Genomic DNA, 15,828 nt, shown 5'->3' on the forward strand with positions numbered 1-15,828 from the left:
AATATCAATCAACCGTGGCCTATGCTCAATTTGCTATCAGCAACTTATTAGAAGACCCTAGTGGGCTACAGTACTACAAAATATACACTTAATGAGACTGGTTTAGGCTATCAGAACAACTGTTTTCTGTTGGTATCACTGGGACTCTCTTCAGGGAATTTACCTCCATGAACTGGTGTATCCATGCCTCTTAAATCTAACTGCTCTTTCTGTATTCCAGTGCTCATGTGTATTTTAACTAGGCATTTAAACATATGTACACCATTGATAAGTAACATCAGACGAACTTATTTTCTACTTTGGGGATATCAGAATCTAAGGGAACAGTAATTTATGAAAACCCATCAATCAACTTGGCTTCTATGATACAATGAGCTGAAATGAACAGTTTAGAAAAAAACCTCTTTATTTACAAATAATAGCATTCATGGGGAAAAACACAAACCCTTAGACACACACACACACTCACATACTAATTTGTTTCATTAAATTCACTGCATGCTGCTAAGGACACCACGTGCACAAGTTTTCCATTACTGTTCAACCCGGACTACCACAACTGTGACATTATCTGCTGATCCTCGCTGTACTGCTTTGTTGGCCAGCCTGTTACAGGCTGCTTCATACCTAGCATCAACTGTTGATTTGGCCTCTCTGGTTGGGATAGCGTTGTCCTGTGGAAAAGTGAGAAAGACAGAACAGGGTTATTCTCTCTGTTTACCTTAGGAATGATGAAAAATGCAAGTACAAGTAACTCAGGTTTTCAAGAAATTACTCCCATGGTCCCAGGAAACGTATTTCCCACTCACTCTGCAAGGCCAGAACAGTGCTGAACACACGAACACACACGCATAATCTTTCAATAAATTGTAAAATTAAGGTTTTCACTGCTAGAGTTTATGGCAGTGCAGAGGTAGTAACAAAGGCCATAGTGACAGAACAGATAAATCCAGTCTTAGGGCCAGTGCATGTAGAGGAATGTCTCTTTTCAAATTCCTGTCCTAAATGATTGTACTGGATTACACTCAAGTGGGTAAGCCTATGCCACAGTCAATTTCCCCTCACCTCCAGACAAGACATAATGAAGTTCACAGCTTCCTCTGGTGAGAAGACTTTGAAGAGACCATCACAAGCCAACAAGATAAACCTAGAAGAGAAATTGATCACCAGTTTTATCCAGAATCTTGGAAAGACTAGAGGATGATAAAGTCCCAGAGCATCTCTTTTGAGGCCCCTAACAGACATGCCACTGACATTCTTCACACTAGTGGGTCAGATTCAGTTTTACCTGTCATTCTGTGTAAGTTGGCAGCGTTTAATATCTGGCACAGAGATGACCCCAAAGCGCTTGTACTGTCCATCCCCAATGGAGCGAGAGACCTCCAGGACCCCCAGAACACGTCCTTCCCTAAGAGGGTGGGAAAAACTACATCAACATGCCATCAGATTAAACCTCAAATTGTTTTCTCTATCTTCAGAATAGCCAGGCCCAAGAAAGAACATATTTTGAGGAACCTTCCTCCATACAGCTTCATACTACATTCTGATTTAGAATCCTAACTACTAGGAAATAAACCAATTTGTTGATGTGCCCAAATTCAGACACTGCAATAAAATGGTTTGCAGATTTCCTAATCCAGGAATTTGTACTGGAGGAAGGAGGGAGTGCCCAATCCTGAGAATAAACTAAATTTATGCTTGTCACTAGTTCACGCCACCTCAACAGAACCTCAAACCTGATCTCTCTCTCACACACACACACACACCAGATACACTCGCACAACACCAATACATCCTCACAACCATAAGGATTCTAGGCTATATTTAAAATTATGGCTTCTACCAGCAAATCACAAACAATAACTCTAAACAAAGAACTCCAGCGTGCAAATACCAGGTACGTGACCCACTATGAATGAACACATGCACAGGGTGTGAGGGAACAGTGCCATCAACTGCTATTAAAAAACCCACTAGTGTTACCTCCCCACACCCAACAGATTAATCACTCATTCCAAACCCTTCCCTCTGTTCATTACCTGACGTTTCCCCCAGCCTTCTGGATTCTCATCCGCTCATCGTACTGGGTCGGATTATGTTCTTTACTGAGACTTAAGGCTGTATATTTCTGACTCTCTTCATTATAACGACACAGAATCGCCTGCACTGACAGGAGAACCCTTGTGAGCAAGTACTGCAAGCTCAACTGAGTCTCTTGATTTGAAGTATGCAGGATGCAACTGTTTTTGAAGCCAAGCCCTTCACAAATTCTAAGCAGTATACTGCACTGGCAGCTTCCAGCCTCATACACAGATGGCTAGGAGACCAGGGATCCATTCAGAATTAGTTTGGATTCAGAACGAACTTAATTTAACTGGATCCTACAGCTCCATCTAGAGTTCATTATGAAAATCCAGAGAGGGGCACCAAGCTGCTCAAAAGTACATTTTTTTCCTCATTGAGAGACCAAAGGGTTTGGGGAATGACAAAGGGGCATTTGGTGAACAGACTACAAAAAAATGCTTGTAGCTTGCCTGTGTCACGGTAACTTCTGATGAAAAGCATTACTCTTACTCTATGAAAAAGAACCATACCCAAGTTGGATGTATCTACTCAATATGGCTTACCCGGCTGTCTCCAAGGTTGGCAATATACAGAGTGTTATCAATCACCAGAACACAGGTTGCTGTGGAACCATCCTTCCATGCAGGTTTCCTGCAGGCATCAGAAGTTTTATGGCAATGTGTTAGAGGCAATATTCAAAATTCTATTGCACAGTTAATGGGAATCAAAAATACATTGAGAAAGGGGTGGCCAACGGTAGCTCTCCAGATGTTTTTTGCCTACAACTCCCATCAGCCCCAGCCAATGGCCATGCTGATGGGAGTTGTAGGCAAAAAAAAGATCTGGAGAACTGCCGTTGGCCACCCCTGCATTAAGAGATAACCTCCCTGTTCAGAAATACATGGGGTACTGTCCTTGAAATGGTACAGTCCATGTGAAAGACTGTATGTCTGAGTACCAGTCCTGGCCTCCATGTAATTCCTGGCCCATGGAAAGCTAGCATAGTGACTAGAACGCTATGCCAGAACTCTTCTTCATGTACCACATTTGAAAGTGCATATACACAGGAGAACATTCAAACAGGCAACTTCCTCCTTCCTAAAACGATGAGTTTGCAGGAGTGTTACTGCATGCTTTTTCTGAACATGCAGTCAGTTCTGTATATTTGCTGCACACAAACAGGTTTGGTATAGTTTCACTTACTGGCTGGAAGCCTGTCTGAGAAACTCCTCATCTGTGTGTTTGAAGGCATCCAGGAGACATCTTCTTATCGTTTTCTCCACACTGGGTATTTCTCCTGTTAAATAATACCCCCCCCCAAAAAAAAACAGATCACCCATCTTTCCCTCTTGCTGGCATGTATACTGTATACTGAACACATTTACATTCCGGTTCAGGAAAACTCCTTTTGCTCTCAGCACACATTAATTCCACAGTCAAAATAAGTTTTACAATTCAAATCCTATATCAGGCTCAGTCTTGCTTACCACTGGAGTCAGCACTGAAATCCACAACTTGCTGTCTCAGTAAGTAAATTTTCCCAAGTGGCAATAATTGGATCCCTTTCCCCTCTGAAATGCTTCCTTGGCTTAGAATGTAAAACAAAACTCTGCACCTGCAGCAGAAAAGGCTGCTGATGAAACTGCTTCTACTTCCTCCAAGTCCAGTCCCAGGTTTGTGAATACAGGGTAGTAGCCAATCATCAAGCAAAGTACTAGAATGTACGTGAAACATCAGGCAGCAACATTTGGCTGCTTAACCAAGATATCACTTTCCCACCCCTACATTATATTTCCTGAGCAGTACTATAAGAATGAACATGTGTCCCACAAGGGTAGCATGTGTGCAGCAACATTGTGCACCATAAGAGAATTCTGGGAAAAGACAACCTCTCCTACTTCTTGAAGGAAGCTTGTAACTTATGAACTGATTCTGAATCAAGTCAAAAACTTTCCTCACTACTCATTTCCCATATTCATGAATATACACTCAAGAACCAGTTTGCACATTTGAAGAAGCTACTGGATAGCCTTCACGTGCAAGTTCAGAGAATTCTGAGTAATATGCTTTAGGTCAGAAGTTGAGTTTGCAGTAACAGACTTCAAGAGAATGATGTGGATGTCTCTTATCCTCTTACCTTTAGGAAACTTTCTGATCAAATTTTGGTGCAGATTTTGTGCTGCATACTTTGAAGCTCTAACTCCTCCATGGCCATCAAAGACAGCAAAGTACGAGACGCGGGTACTATAAGAGAAGATAGATGAAGATAGATTATCTCTAGTGTGGAATTTGCCACAAAAATAAAGACAAACCAAGTTTACTTCTACTGCTCTTTTCAGTGAAGCAAAAAGCATAATATTAATTTTAACTGGGAAATAATGAAGCTTTCCACTGGTTTTGTAAATAGAGCTCTTCTGTTCCATGCCTGTGAACAAGAGAGGCAGTGAGAGATATCCAGCCTCAACATGACCAAGGATGCACACATAACTCATATTTTTCAGTTCCAGAATCACTCCCTGGAGACCAGCTATGAAATGACTTCAGCACTGAACCCCTTACTCCATTTCACTAGGCCTTCAAAAGATCTAGTACTTTCCCCAGCAAATATTACTAAATTCTGACACTAAAAAGGAATTTAAAAGAAAACCATGAATGTAATGCAAAATAATTCTACTTGCAAATTTTATGTTCTTCCACATGCGGGATCTTCCTGCAGGATCTTAACCAGTTCCATAGGGCTTGTAAAACTGCCCTCTTCCAACTTGCCTTCTAGGGTGGAATCTTGTAATGATATCCAGCCATCTTTATTTATATATGTACTGAAACTGTAGCACCATTAATTTATACCGGTTTTAAATTATTTACTTAACTTAAATTCATGAATTGTATTTTAACTGTATTTTATTGTATTAATTGTATTTTATTGTTATATCATGGTGTATGTATCATATCTTGTAAGCCGCCCTGAGCCTGCCTTGGCGGGGAGGGCGGGATATAAATAAAAATTTATTATTATTATGGAAGAATCTTCTACACAGAAATCTGTCATTGTGAGAAGCCGTATCAACATCAGAAATCCCAGCCAATAAAGAAAAAGTTGCTATTAAAAGCTAGTCTTGTTAGCCTACAAATTCCCAGATTCCTTTCCTCTTGTGGATTGTTGTTCATACCAATTTGGATTTGAGCCCATATCTTTAGTAAAAGGATTCTAAACAAAATCCACTTATTTCTAATGCCTTTTCTTAGATAGTTCAGATCCAATTTTCTGCTACACTTCTTGAAGCAGCACAATCTGGTAGAAACTGTATATTAGAGAGTATGTGTGCATTTGAGTGTGTGCAACTACAAAATTGCAAGGTAGAATCAATGAACAACAGTCCATTATCTAATCAACAGCAACTTCTACATTCTTGGCTACATGGGGCAGTAGAGGACATTCCAACAGAGCCACAGTGCAATCACACACACACACACACACACAAGAGTACAGCCAAATTAAAGACTTACATCTGAGCAGGCAGAGGGCTGCATTCCTCTGTTATATCATTCAGAATGACATGAGCATCCTGCATCTCTTCCCGTTCACCCTTCCTCTCTGCTACATAACCCTTCAGACCAAGAATACCTGAAGAGCCTGAAGGGAAAGAGCAAAGGAATATGCCTGATTAAATCCTTGATGTCCTTTAGTACAAAAATCATCAATGGCCATCTTACATAGGAGGCGACATTTATACAGACACTAACTAGTCCACATGGGGCACTTGCAAGTAGAAATTTAGCCTGTGACACAAATACCAGGAGTGTTTCTTTGATTTAATAAACAACATGTATAGCCTCCTTCAAGCTAATCAGAAGAATAACAAAAGAATTTGAGAACTGGCTAGCTCTAAGGTAGGCACATGTCCAAGAAACATTCATGAAGAGAAAAAGAGGAAGACAGAACACAAAGTACTGAAAATCTATTTGAGCGAGTTAAAACATGCCAGACCTATTCCCTCTGCACTGTTGGATTACAATGAAGTTGAGGCTATTCTATTATAGTTGCATTACAATTCAGGTGGGAAATTCAGATGCCGCTTTGTAGCTCTTGTGCTCCAAATAGGCTCGGATCAACTAAGAAGTCTTATAAAAACACAGTTCTTCTAAAACAGACAAGTAGATGAAATGGAGCCATGTGGCACAGAGAGGGTTGCCAGCCTCCAGGTGGTACCTGGAAATCCCCCCAAATTCCACCTGATCTCCAGACAACAAAAGATCAGTTCCCTTGGAGGAAATGGCTACTCTGGAGAGTGGACTCTGGCATGATATCCCACTGAGCATCTTCCCCTACCCTCCCAAGCTCCACCTTGCAAAATCTCCAGGAATTTCATAACTCAAAGATGGCAATCCTGGTGGCAGATAAAACTCCATGGCAGCTGATGCCAAAAATGAATGGCACAATCCAGAAGTGCAATACTCAGCTTGAGCCAGGAAGACCTGCATTCAAATCACTACTCAGCTGTGATCAATCTAGTTCACTTTTCCCTTCAGAATTTGCAATTACAGATATTATGTTATTCTAAAACATTTTGAATATCCAATTAATAATTTGTTTTTAAAAACAGTGTAGGAACACTTCCAGCCTAACATGATAGCTCTGAAGAGAAAAATGGAATGACCTCTGAGCTTAATAAATTCTGAAATTGATTAATAAAAGGGATGCAAAGTCATGTTTCTTAAGAAAGGAGGGAGCCCAGATATTACAGAAGTGATGAACTGAAGAAACACTCTGCCCACCAACAACTCCCTTTCCTAAATATGACCACAAAGGTAGGATGTCCTGAGGAACCCATTTAACCTGGATTTAAAGCAAAACTAAAGTAGAAATATTTGGCTTCAGATTGTCTGAAAACCTTTACAAACTTTCTTTTCCACAAGTTCTTCACTCCCATTCTTCTCTCCCTCCATGGATTTCCTCTTCACTCCCTTCCCATAGCTCGCTGGAGGAGAAACATACTCTGTGGGATGAGAAGCTGGGGAACAAAATGGCTATTGTTATTACAGGTGCTATTGCTCTCAAATGTATAAAGATTTCCCCCCTTTTCAAGCCCACTGCCTCTTATAGCCTTACTGTTCATGATGCTGCTATTAGGTGAAGACCTGTTCTCTCTGCCACTGCCCCAGTCCGAGTCTCCGTTTAAAGTAAAAGCCAAATGAGACCTTTATACTTTCTGAAATTTTAACCTTCACTCCTACAGCCCCTAAAATCTAGATGCAATTTTTTTCTTTAGAAGGCCTGTATGTTAATACAGGGAAAGCACCTTCAGGAAGAATCAGGATGTAGCATGTGGCCTCTACTAAGGCTATGTTTCTTTAAGACAGGCAATGTCAGAGTTCTGCTGTAGCATTTGCACATATCCTACAGTGAAGCCCATACTTGTGTATCAATCTCACAGAAATTGATAACACTTAAATCCAAATAAAAATATAAGCCAGAAATAGCAGCGAGAAGCTAAGCTCAATCAAAACTGAATTCACTTAGCAAAGTTTCTCTAGGATAACTTCAGAACTCAATGCAACTGTTTAATTTACATGGTTACAAATATGGAAGAAAACTGCATGCACTGATTTCTGGAAGCATATTTGTTTATTATTATATTTGGGAATCATGCCTAACATTTAGCTAATGATTGATTCAGGTGAGTAGCCATGTTGGTCTGAAGCAGCAGAACAAAATTTGAGTCCAGTGGCACCTTTGAGACCAACAGAGCTTTACTGAAGGCTTCCTCAGTGGGTAATGACAGTTCTCTTTCACAAGTACAGGGCAGGCCTTTTCTTGTAAACAGACAGTCCCCCAAACAACTCCTCACCCACAATAATACAACATCTAATTCAAACATGGACACTGGTACCAGTTTTCAATAAACCCAGGTGACAAGTTTGTTGCCACATACACCCAGACAACACAATCACTGGACCTAACAACATCAACTAATATCTTCTAATCATCTTCTAATATTGTTTATGCCATTAAATTCCAACAATACCCTTCAGTTCTCTACAAAGGACAAACAGGTCAAACTCTACAGCAAAGGATAAATGGAAATAAATCTGACATTAAGAATAACATATCTGAGAAACCTCCCAAGTCACTCAATGGGGGACTCAAAGAATTTAAGAAACAGACTGGACCAGGAGATTGCTAAATTACAAGTTACTACAACACTCAGGACAATGGAACCCCCAGGGCTTAACAGAGATATCAGCTTCTTATCTCACTATACATGCTAAGTCACTCCGTTCTCTCTTATACAAAGAAACCAAACTTTGTTAGTCTTCAAGGTGCCACTGGACTCAAACTTAGTTCTCAAATCTCTTGTTAACTCCTTTATTACCTGTATGCCAATTTGCTGCTATTTTCATGTCTTACTTAATGTGTTATTCCAATGTTAGCTGTATTTATTGCTCTATAATTACTATAATTAGCTTTTCCTGGCAACTAACTCCTGTCGGTCACTTCCGGGTTCCTGTCCTGCATCTCGACCTGTGTTATTAGTGACAGGCTGCTTCGGCGGGCCGCTGCGCCGGCCCCCTGGGTCCCACAATGATGGGACCGATGCCACAGGGATGGGCTCGAAACACTCTATAACCCCTCAAAAGAACAGCAGTCTAGCTCGCTTCCCCCGAGCCCTGCCGCCATAAGCCTCAAGGGGGCTCATTTTGCGGCATCTCCCGGCGGGAGGGTGGCACCCGCACGGGACACATATCAAATGAAAGAGGGGGCGCAGGGCTATCAGAAACAGCCGGCGGAGGGAGTCGGGAGACCACCCCACTGGGGGATCCACACCCTGAAAGTGATGAAGGTGGCGCAGATAGAGCCAACAGAGCAAACAGGACAAAATAAATAGGCTGCATTATGCAGCACAGTTGAGAAAGTGCCATATCCCATATACTGATGAAGTATATACAGGATTTGAGAACAAAATTGTTTCCGGCGGTGATATTTGGGGGATTTTTGGGGACGTCACAGGAAGTGCTGTGAAGTCACTTCCTGTTTCCGGCAGTGGCATTTGGGGGAAGTGATGTCACAGGAAGTGATGTCACTTCCCGTTTCCGGCAGGTGACGCGGGGAAATGATGTCACAGGAAGTGGTGTCACTTCCTGTTTCCGGCGGTGGCATGACATCACCGGAAGTGACGTCACTTCCTGTTTCCGGCAGCGCACACGCGCAAACCCCTGCCTCCCCCCTTCCCCCCCAAGGTGTCCCTGGCTGGCCTTCAGACATTATGGTCACCCTACCTTCCTGACAACCAACCTTCCACCTCCTCTCTCTTCCTATAGCTAATGGTTGAAGAAATTCTGTTTCACTGTATCTGAGGAAGTTTGCTTGCACATGAAAGCTTATACCTTGAATAAAACTTTGTTGGTCTTAAAGGTGCCAATGACTCAAACTTTGTTCATTTAGCAATTGATTTGTCAGAGAGGGAACACAATCCACAAAGTTCTGCAAGTCCTCAGGAATCACAGACTGTGAACACAGTCCAAAAAAAGTCAAAACAGTTTAAGTCCAATTGATTTCCAACTATGCTTATGGGCACAGTTAACACTGAACCAAAGAGCAATTTGCACTGAGACCTGTGTCAGCCACGGATTTTTCTGTCCCAGATGGGGATGGTAGAAAGTATGTACAGGATCATAAACATTTGTCCATTATGAACAATGATAGGAATCATTCCCCTCTCTCTGAATCAACTCTGTGAACTCTTGTGCAACCAAATGAGATGGCCAATGGGATGACGCAGCAACATCATGATGCCATCACACTGGCTACATGATGCCTAATCCTTGTATACTCTGGTTTCTCTTCAGATCACATAAATAATTAGCTGGGATGACATAAAGCAGCAGCAACCTTGTTTAAAAGCAACAAAACTGCTAACTACCAGATGGTGAACCACCATCAAGCAGAAGAACTGAGTGGAAGGATGGGGAAAAGATTTCACCTTCTGTACTATTTAAGCACTGAACACATTTGCATGTGAACTATTTGGTTTATCTAAAACTAGTGGGATCCAAGCACACATAAATCCGTTTCAACATAGCCCTAATGTGGCAGTGCATGCTGCAATTGCTCACCTAAGTTGCCACTGCTGGCAGGTGGGAGATCATCAAAAAGCAGAGAGCCTCCTGCACCTGAAACAGAAGAGAACATCTGTTCAGAACTTAGGTCACATCTCACTAATTCCACTCTCAGAGGTTGTAAAAGGTTTAAAAAAAAAAAAGACTTCAAAATGTTAAATGATGAGTTAAAGAAATATTAGTATTTCATAAAGATGTTTGCCAAGGAACATTTTACAGATAAAACAAAACAAAAGGAATAAAAAGATAAAACTTTCCAATTCCCTACTATTGTAGCTTCAGCCCTCAAAATCAGAAATGCCCAGAAATCTTGACCATTTTCTAATTTGATACATCTATTCCGGCTTGGGTGAGTTTTCAAGGGCACTGCTGACCAATCACAACAGACGACAGAGTTGGTAAAAAAATCCCTTTAAAATAGGGATGTCAAATGTCCAGCCTGCAGACCAGAACTGGCCCATCGAGGGCTTTAATCAGGCTCACAGGGCTCTTTTCTTCCCCCTCCTGTGCTGCCAAAGTTCCTTGTTCTTTCTGCCGTCTTTGTTGACTGCAGCAGGAAGCAAAGCTGCAAGAAAGACAGGGCCCAGAGACCTTAATGGAAAATCCATTCCATGTTTTCCTTGCAACTTTGTCTGTGCTGCAATGTGCTTCAATGGAGTGATCAGTTTCACTTTCAGCATTCTTATAGCCAGCTGAAGCTGATGCTTCCTGGTGTCTCTGCAAATAGAGTTGATGCTTTGAGCCAACTTGTCTCTGCTGAATGGATCTCACCTAGTGAGTACTGTAACCTAGGAACCCACAGCCAAAGGGGGATATTACACTGGAGAGCCATTGCCAATCTGAGTAGACCTTGGGGTAGGGGTGGGGGGAGAAGCTGGCAATGCTATTTTGTTGTTTTCCCAGGCTCAGAGCATTTTATATTTTTAGTTTCTGTGATCCTTGTGCTTTTTCTTGATGTTTTATTTTAAAAACTGCAATGCCAAATCCCACTATTCTCCCACCTTTCCATCTAAAACAAAATATTGCAAGCGTTTTAAGCATCTTTGTATTTTAATTTTTTTTAAATTAATACATTTAATTTTGTTTGTGTGTGTCCTTTATAAAGTTTATATCTCTACAACCTCACATTACATTTTATGATACACATGGCCTGGCCCCACAAAATCACATTTGTGTCAATCTGGCCCTCCTAACAAATGAGTTCAACACCCCTGCTTTAAAACTCTTGAGGAACAAGGCAGGCTCAATCCTCTGCCTTCTAACATCCAGTACCAACTTTTATATGATCAATTGTTTTTATGTAAGAAACAGCTTTAAAAACTTGAATGCTCTACAGAATGGATGCTTCTGAATGCAGCTGAAGAACCACAGCAAAAATGAAGTTAAGCCTGTACCCACACATTTTAAGGGAACGTTCACATTGCAAAAGTGTCAGAAATAAATATAATTTTTAAATACATGCAAAGGAAAGATATAGACAATAATCATACCCAAATCAGTACTGCTGGCAGGTGGAAGATCATCAAAAAGCACAGCCTCTCTCTCTCCTTTCTCTAAAACATACCAGAACATAAAGTTAAAAGGTACACTGACAATATGGGATAGGTTAGATGTAATAGCGGGGGGGGGGGGGGGATAGTCCCATAATCTCTGAATAAACTGTGCACTCCTAATGCTGGCAATCTAAATCTAAAGAAGTGCACTTCATACAAAAGCACATACCTTAAGTTGGGCTTAAAGATGCCACTGGACTCAAACTTTGTAATGCTGAGGGCAATCACTGTTAAGTTCATTATTGCACACACAGCATTTCACACGAATACAAAGCAAAGCCGTAACATCACAGCCTGAGGAACTCCCTTCCCTTTATTAGCTACCCAACCTAACAAAGAGTTCTGGAGTACTCGAAAGTGTGCACGTTATTCGTGTGTCATCTGTGTTTGCCCTAACAAAAGCAATTAGGAGGCTTTTGTTTTCAGCTCTTCAGGCGCTCAAGCAGCAGTGCCCATATCCTGCCTGCACGCACATGAATACGAGGACGCTATCCGTGCTGTGCGTGTCATGACCCCTGCTTTTGAACAGGGTCGCCTGCGCATGCGTGTTGACGGGGCGGCTGGCAGCGCGGGGATAATCCATTCCGTGCCCTCCGAGAACTGCAGCCGTCTGGAATCTGTTTTCCTCAGCACGGTCGTGCGAATGTCCCTGCGCGCACTCGTCCGCTCCCTTACGGCCAGGCACAAGCAGAACTCGTTACTTCACGGAAGTCGCATGAGCTCCGACACGGCTCTTTCCAAGCCCCTGAGGCCGACAGCCGAGGCCCAGCAGCGGGAGTCCTAGCGGCCGCTTACCTGTTGCTGCTGCTGTTGTTACCGCCGGAGGCGCCGGCTCCGGAAGGTCCCCGAAGAGATCCATCCGGCCTTAAGCTGGACGGCAGCTGCGGCCGGTTCTAGCCGCTTCCTCCTCCTCCTTTCGCAGAGGCCAATTTACCTGCCAATCATCCCGCCAGGCGGAACTAAGTCTCCTCTTCCGTAATGTGCTCGTCACTCACTTGGCGGTGTTCGGTCGCTCTGATGTATGACAATCACTTCCTAGTGGGGCGGCTACGGCAGCCGAGAAAGATCAAACAGTCATGCGTCTCTTATTGGCCAATCATCTAGGAGGGCGGAACGAAAACGTTCTCTGACCCGGCAGTTCCCGGTCGGAGGAACTCTTTGTGGGGGCGGGCGGAAGGTCTAGGTTACTTAAGTTCCGTGAAAATAAAAAGCGGTCTTGTGGCACGTTAGGGACTTAACTAGATTTTATTTCCAGCCCCATTTTATTATATGCATAGAACCTATAACCGGTTTTGCATTCAGCTGGGTCAGGGCAGCCACAGTTTTCGCAGAGCTATTCTCTCAAGAGCAGTTCTCTGAGAGTGCTCTCAGTCCCACCTACCTTAGAGGGGTCTGTTGTGGGAAAAGGAAGGGAAAGAGATTATAAACTGCTCTGAGACGAGTGAAGGGTGGGATATACATCCAGTTTCTTATTTTATAACCAAAATTGGGAGAGGGAAAGTTCTGACTGTTTTGGTGAAAGGGGTGGGAATGGGTAGTTGTTACATTACACTTCCTTGAAGCTGTAGATTACAAAAAAAGATAATCCCCCTAAGATGCAGGAGGCATATAGGCTGTGAAGACTGCTTTCCTTATATGGCAGTAAAACTTTTGAAAACAAAATTAACACATTGAGCCAGTAGTGGCTACAATCCTGACTTTCCCCAGAGATATCTGGGTTCAGACTATTGCTAAACCATTAAGTTTGCTTGGGCCTGACTTACCTTACAGCAAGTTATAATTGATTAGAACAATATCCTACAGTCATCCGGTAACTGCTACTGTAAATAAGCTTGTTCTGCACACTTAAACTTTGACTGCTTCAAGTTTCACTTAACTGGAAGTTTGGTAGACATCCCCCATTCAAATAAGAATGAAAGGTTGTCTGGTTGGGTTGCCTAAATGGTGGCCTCCCCCAGCAACTGTGTTGAGTTTCAGATGAAAAGGGTAGACAATAAATGAAGAAAAATTAACACTAAACTCTCATGAGACTTCTGAGAATCCTTGTGTTCATTCAGGGCTTCTACTTCTTGCAAAAATAATATAGCCAGGATCTCAGTATCTGTGTGTCACCAGGAACACACGTTTGTCTCCATTCCAGGAGCACTATGATGCTCTAGAGAGCCAGTTTGGTGTAGTGGTTAAGTGTACCATAGCTGATACCTGATGTGTGTGAGGGGGGAATTCATCTCTTACTTGGACCCATTTATTTTACTACTTTAGAGCCACAGCAGTGTGGATTCACAAACTAAGTAAACTACGGGTTATCAAGGGCTTCTAAATATAAAATAATTATTGACTTACTTTTTAAAATAGTCATGCTGTGGGGCCTCTTACACTTGACTTAATTTAGGGCATCAATATGTCTTAAACCAGCCTTGAGAATTACTTGGAATAAGGTAAGATGTTTTTGAGAGCTGTTCTGTTTTCTAGAAAATAGCCCAGGAGCCAGAAGTATATTTTGACACGCAGACTAATCCCTCCATAGTTCATGCCAAGCTTTTAAATAAGCTCAGTGCATTTCAGCAGTAACAACTCTACAATTGCAGAATATGTTTGCTGATTGGCTATGGTGTATGATGACCTAGCCCCATTCCCTCACAGAGGATTTTCCTTTTTTTCTTTCTTTCTTTCTGGCTGAGCAGCCCCTTTATTTTCTATTTTTGTGAAGGCTTATGATTGTCCCACCCTGTCACATAATTGTATTCTGATACTAGCTCAGCCCAGGAACTTGAGGAAAGAGACAAGATCACCCCCTTTTCTGACCCCAATGGGGGCCTTTGCTGATCTTTCTCCGTGCCAACCTTTCCAATACTCTGTCAGTATTAAAACTGTTCTTAGTCAGTGCTCAGTATGAGCTAAGCTCAAACTGAATTCTCTTCAGCAGTCAGTTCCCAAGTCTTTCTACTCAACTGACACTAACCAATCAAATCCCTTTGAGCAGCCTGTCACTCAAGGCACTCTGAGGCATTAACCCTTCATAGTCTTCACATGTTTACACAGCACTGATGCGCTTTTACAGTGCAGTCCGTCACAGGAGCATTTACATACAAAGTGATTATTAAAACATAGTCTCTTGCATGTAGTATTTGAAAACAGCTAGAGGGCAACATATTTCACACCTGAATATTTGGTGGATCAACATGGACAAGATAAAATGGGCTCGTGCATAATGGATAATCTAAAGGCTGACAGTTGACCATCCTTGATATAAGGGGGAAATTCTGATACATAAAATATTTTAGGAACAGCTGCTAATTATGGGCTGAAAAAAGTGTTAAGCTAAGATTTGGGTGACCCATATTTGACTCCTCTGCTACAGAAGCTCACTGACCTTGAATAACTTTATTTTAGTCTACCCTACCATACACCTTGACCTGTATGGCCCAGGCTAGCCCAATCATGTCAGATCTGGGAAACAAAGTGACGGTGGCTCTGGTTAGTGCTTAGATTGGAAACCACCAAAAAATCCAGGGTTGCTCTGCGGAGGCAGGTAATGTTCATCTCTCACTTTGAAAACCCTATGGATTACCACTGACTTTTATAACAGCACTTTCCACCATAAAAATGAAGGAGGGGAGAATGATACTGTAAGCCACTTTTGGGTCCATTTGGGGAGAAAAGAGGGGTATAAAGATCTAAATAAACTATCCATATTTTTTTAAACCCTATTTTGTATTATTTGTATATCAGAGAACTTTTGAAAAAATACTTTGTTTAAGAGAACAATGAAGAGGCCAGGGACGCACTGTCCAGTATTTGCATAAATGCCACATTTATTTCTTTAACTGAACAATGCCTTAAGTGTACACAAACAGTTTAAGACCCTAATTTCCAACACTCATTATTTTAAGACATCAAGAAAACTAGACTTGTTACTTCAGTATTGTTATTTATACAGTGGTAAAGGGTGTGCCCACAGCAATCACATATATACAAAGCAAGAGAATGGTCTCCCAGCATTTGGAGATGATGTCACAGGAAGAACTCATGTGGACAAACTAGACAATGGAAGCACAGGCAAAATAAGGTTAATTTAAACAAATAAAAAGTA

At 42.0% G+C, this 15,828-nt stretch overlaps 1 protein-coding gene across 1 annotated transcript; it reads right to left on the bottom strand.

Moving 5' to 3' along the window:
• Positions 1–388: 388 nt before the first annotated feature.
• ILKAP (ILK associated serine/threonine phosphatase) lies at positions 389–12,759 on the bottom strand. The gene is made up of 12 exons (XM_060241964.1): positions 12,531–12,759; positions 11,673–11,735; positions 10,180–10,236; positions 6,957–7,076; positions 5,572–5,698; positions 4,202–4,308; positions 3,268–3,361; positions 2,628–2,715; positions 2,040–2,161; positions 1,289–1,408; positions 1,066–1,147; positions 389–674 (listed from the first exon to the last, which is right to left on the bottom strand). Exons 1-12 carry the CDS (start codon positions 12,592–12,594, stop codon positions 534–536), a joined length of 1,185 nt encoding a protein of 394 aa, XP_060097947.1. The 5' UTR covers positions 12,595–12,759; the 3' UTR covers positions 389–533.
• Between the last annotated feature and the right edge of the window lie 3,069 nt (positions 12,760–15,828).

Source organism: Heteronotia binoei, chromosome 6 (assembly GCF_032191835.1).
Source record: "Heteronotia binoei isolate CCM8104 ecotype False Entrance Well chromosome 6, APGP_CSIRO_Hbin_v1, whole genome shotgun sequence".
Lineage (NCBI taxonomy): Eukaryota > Metazoa > Chordata > Lepidosauria > Squamata > Gekkonidae > Heteronotia > Heteronotia binoei.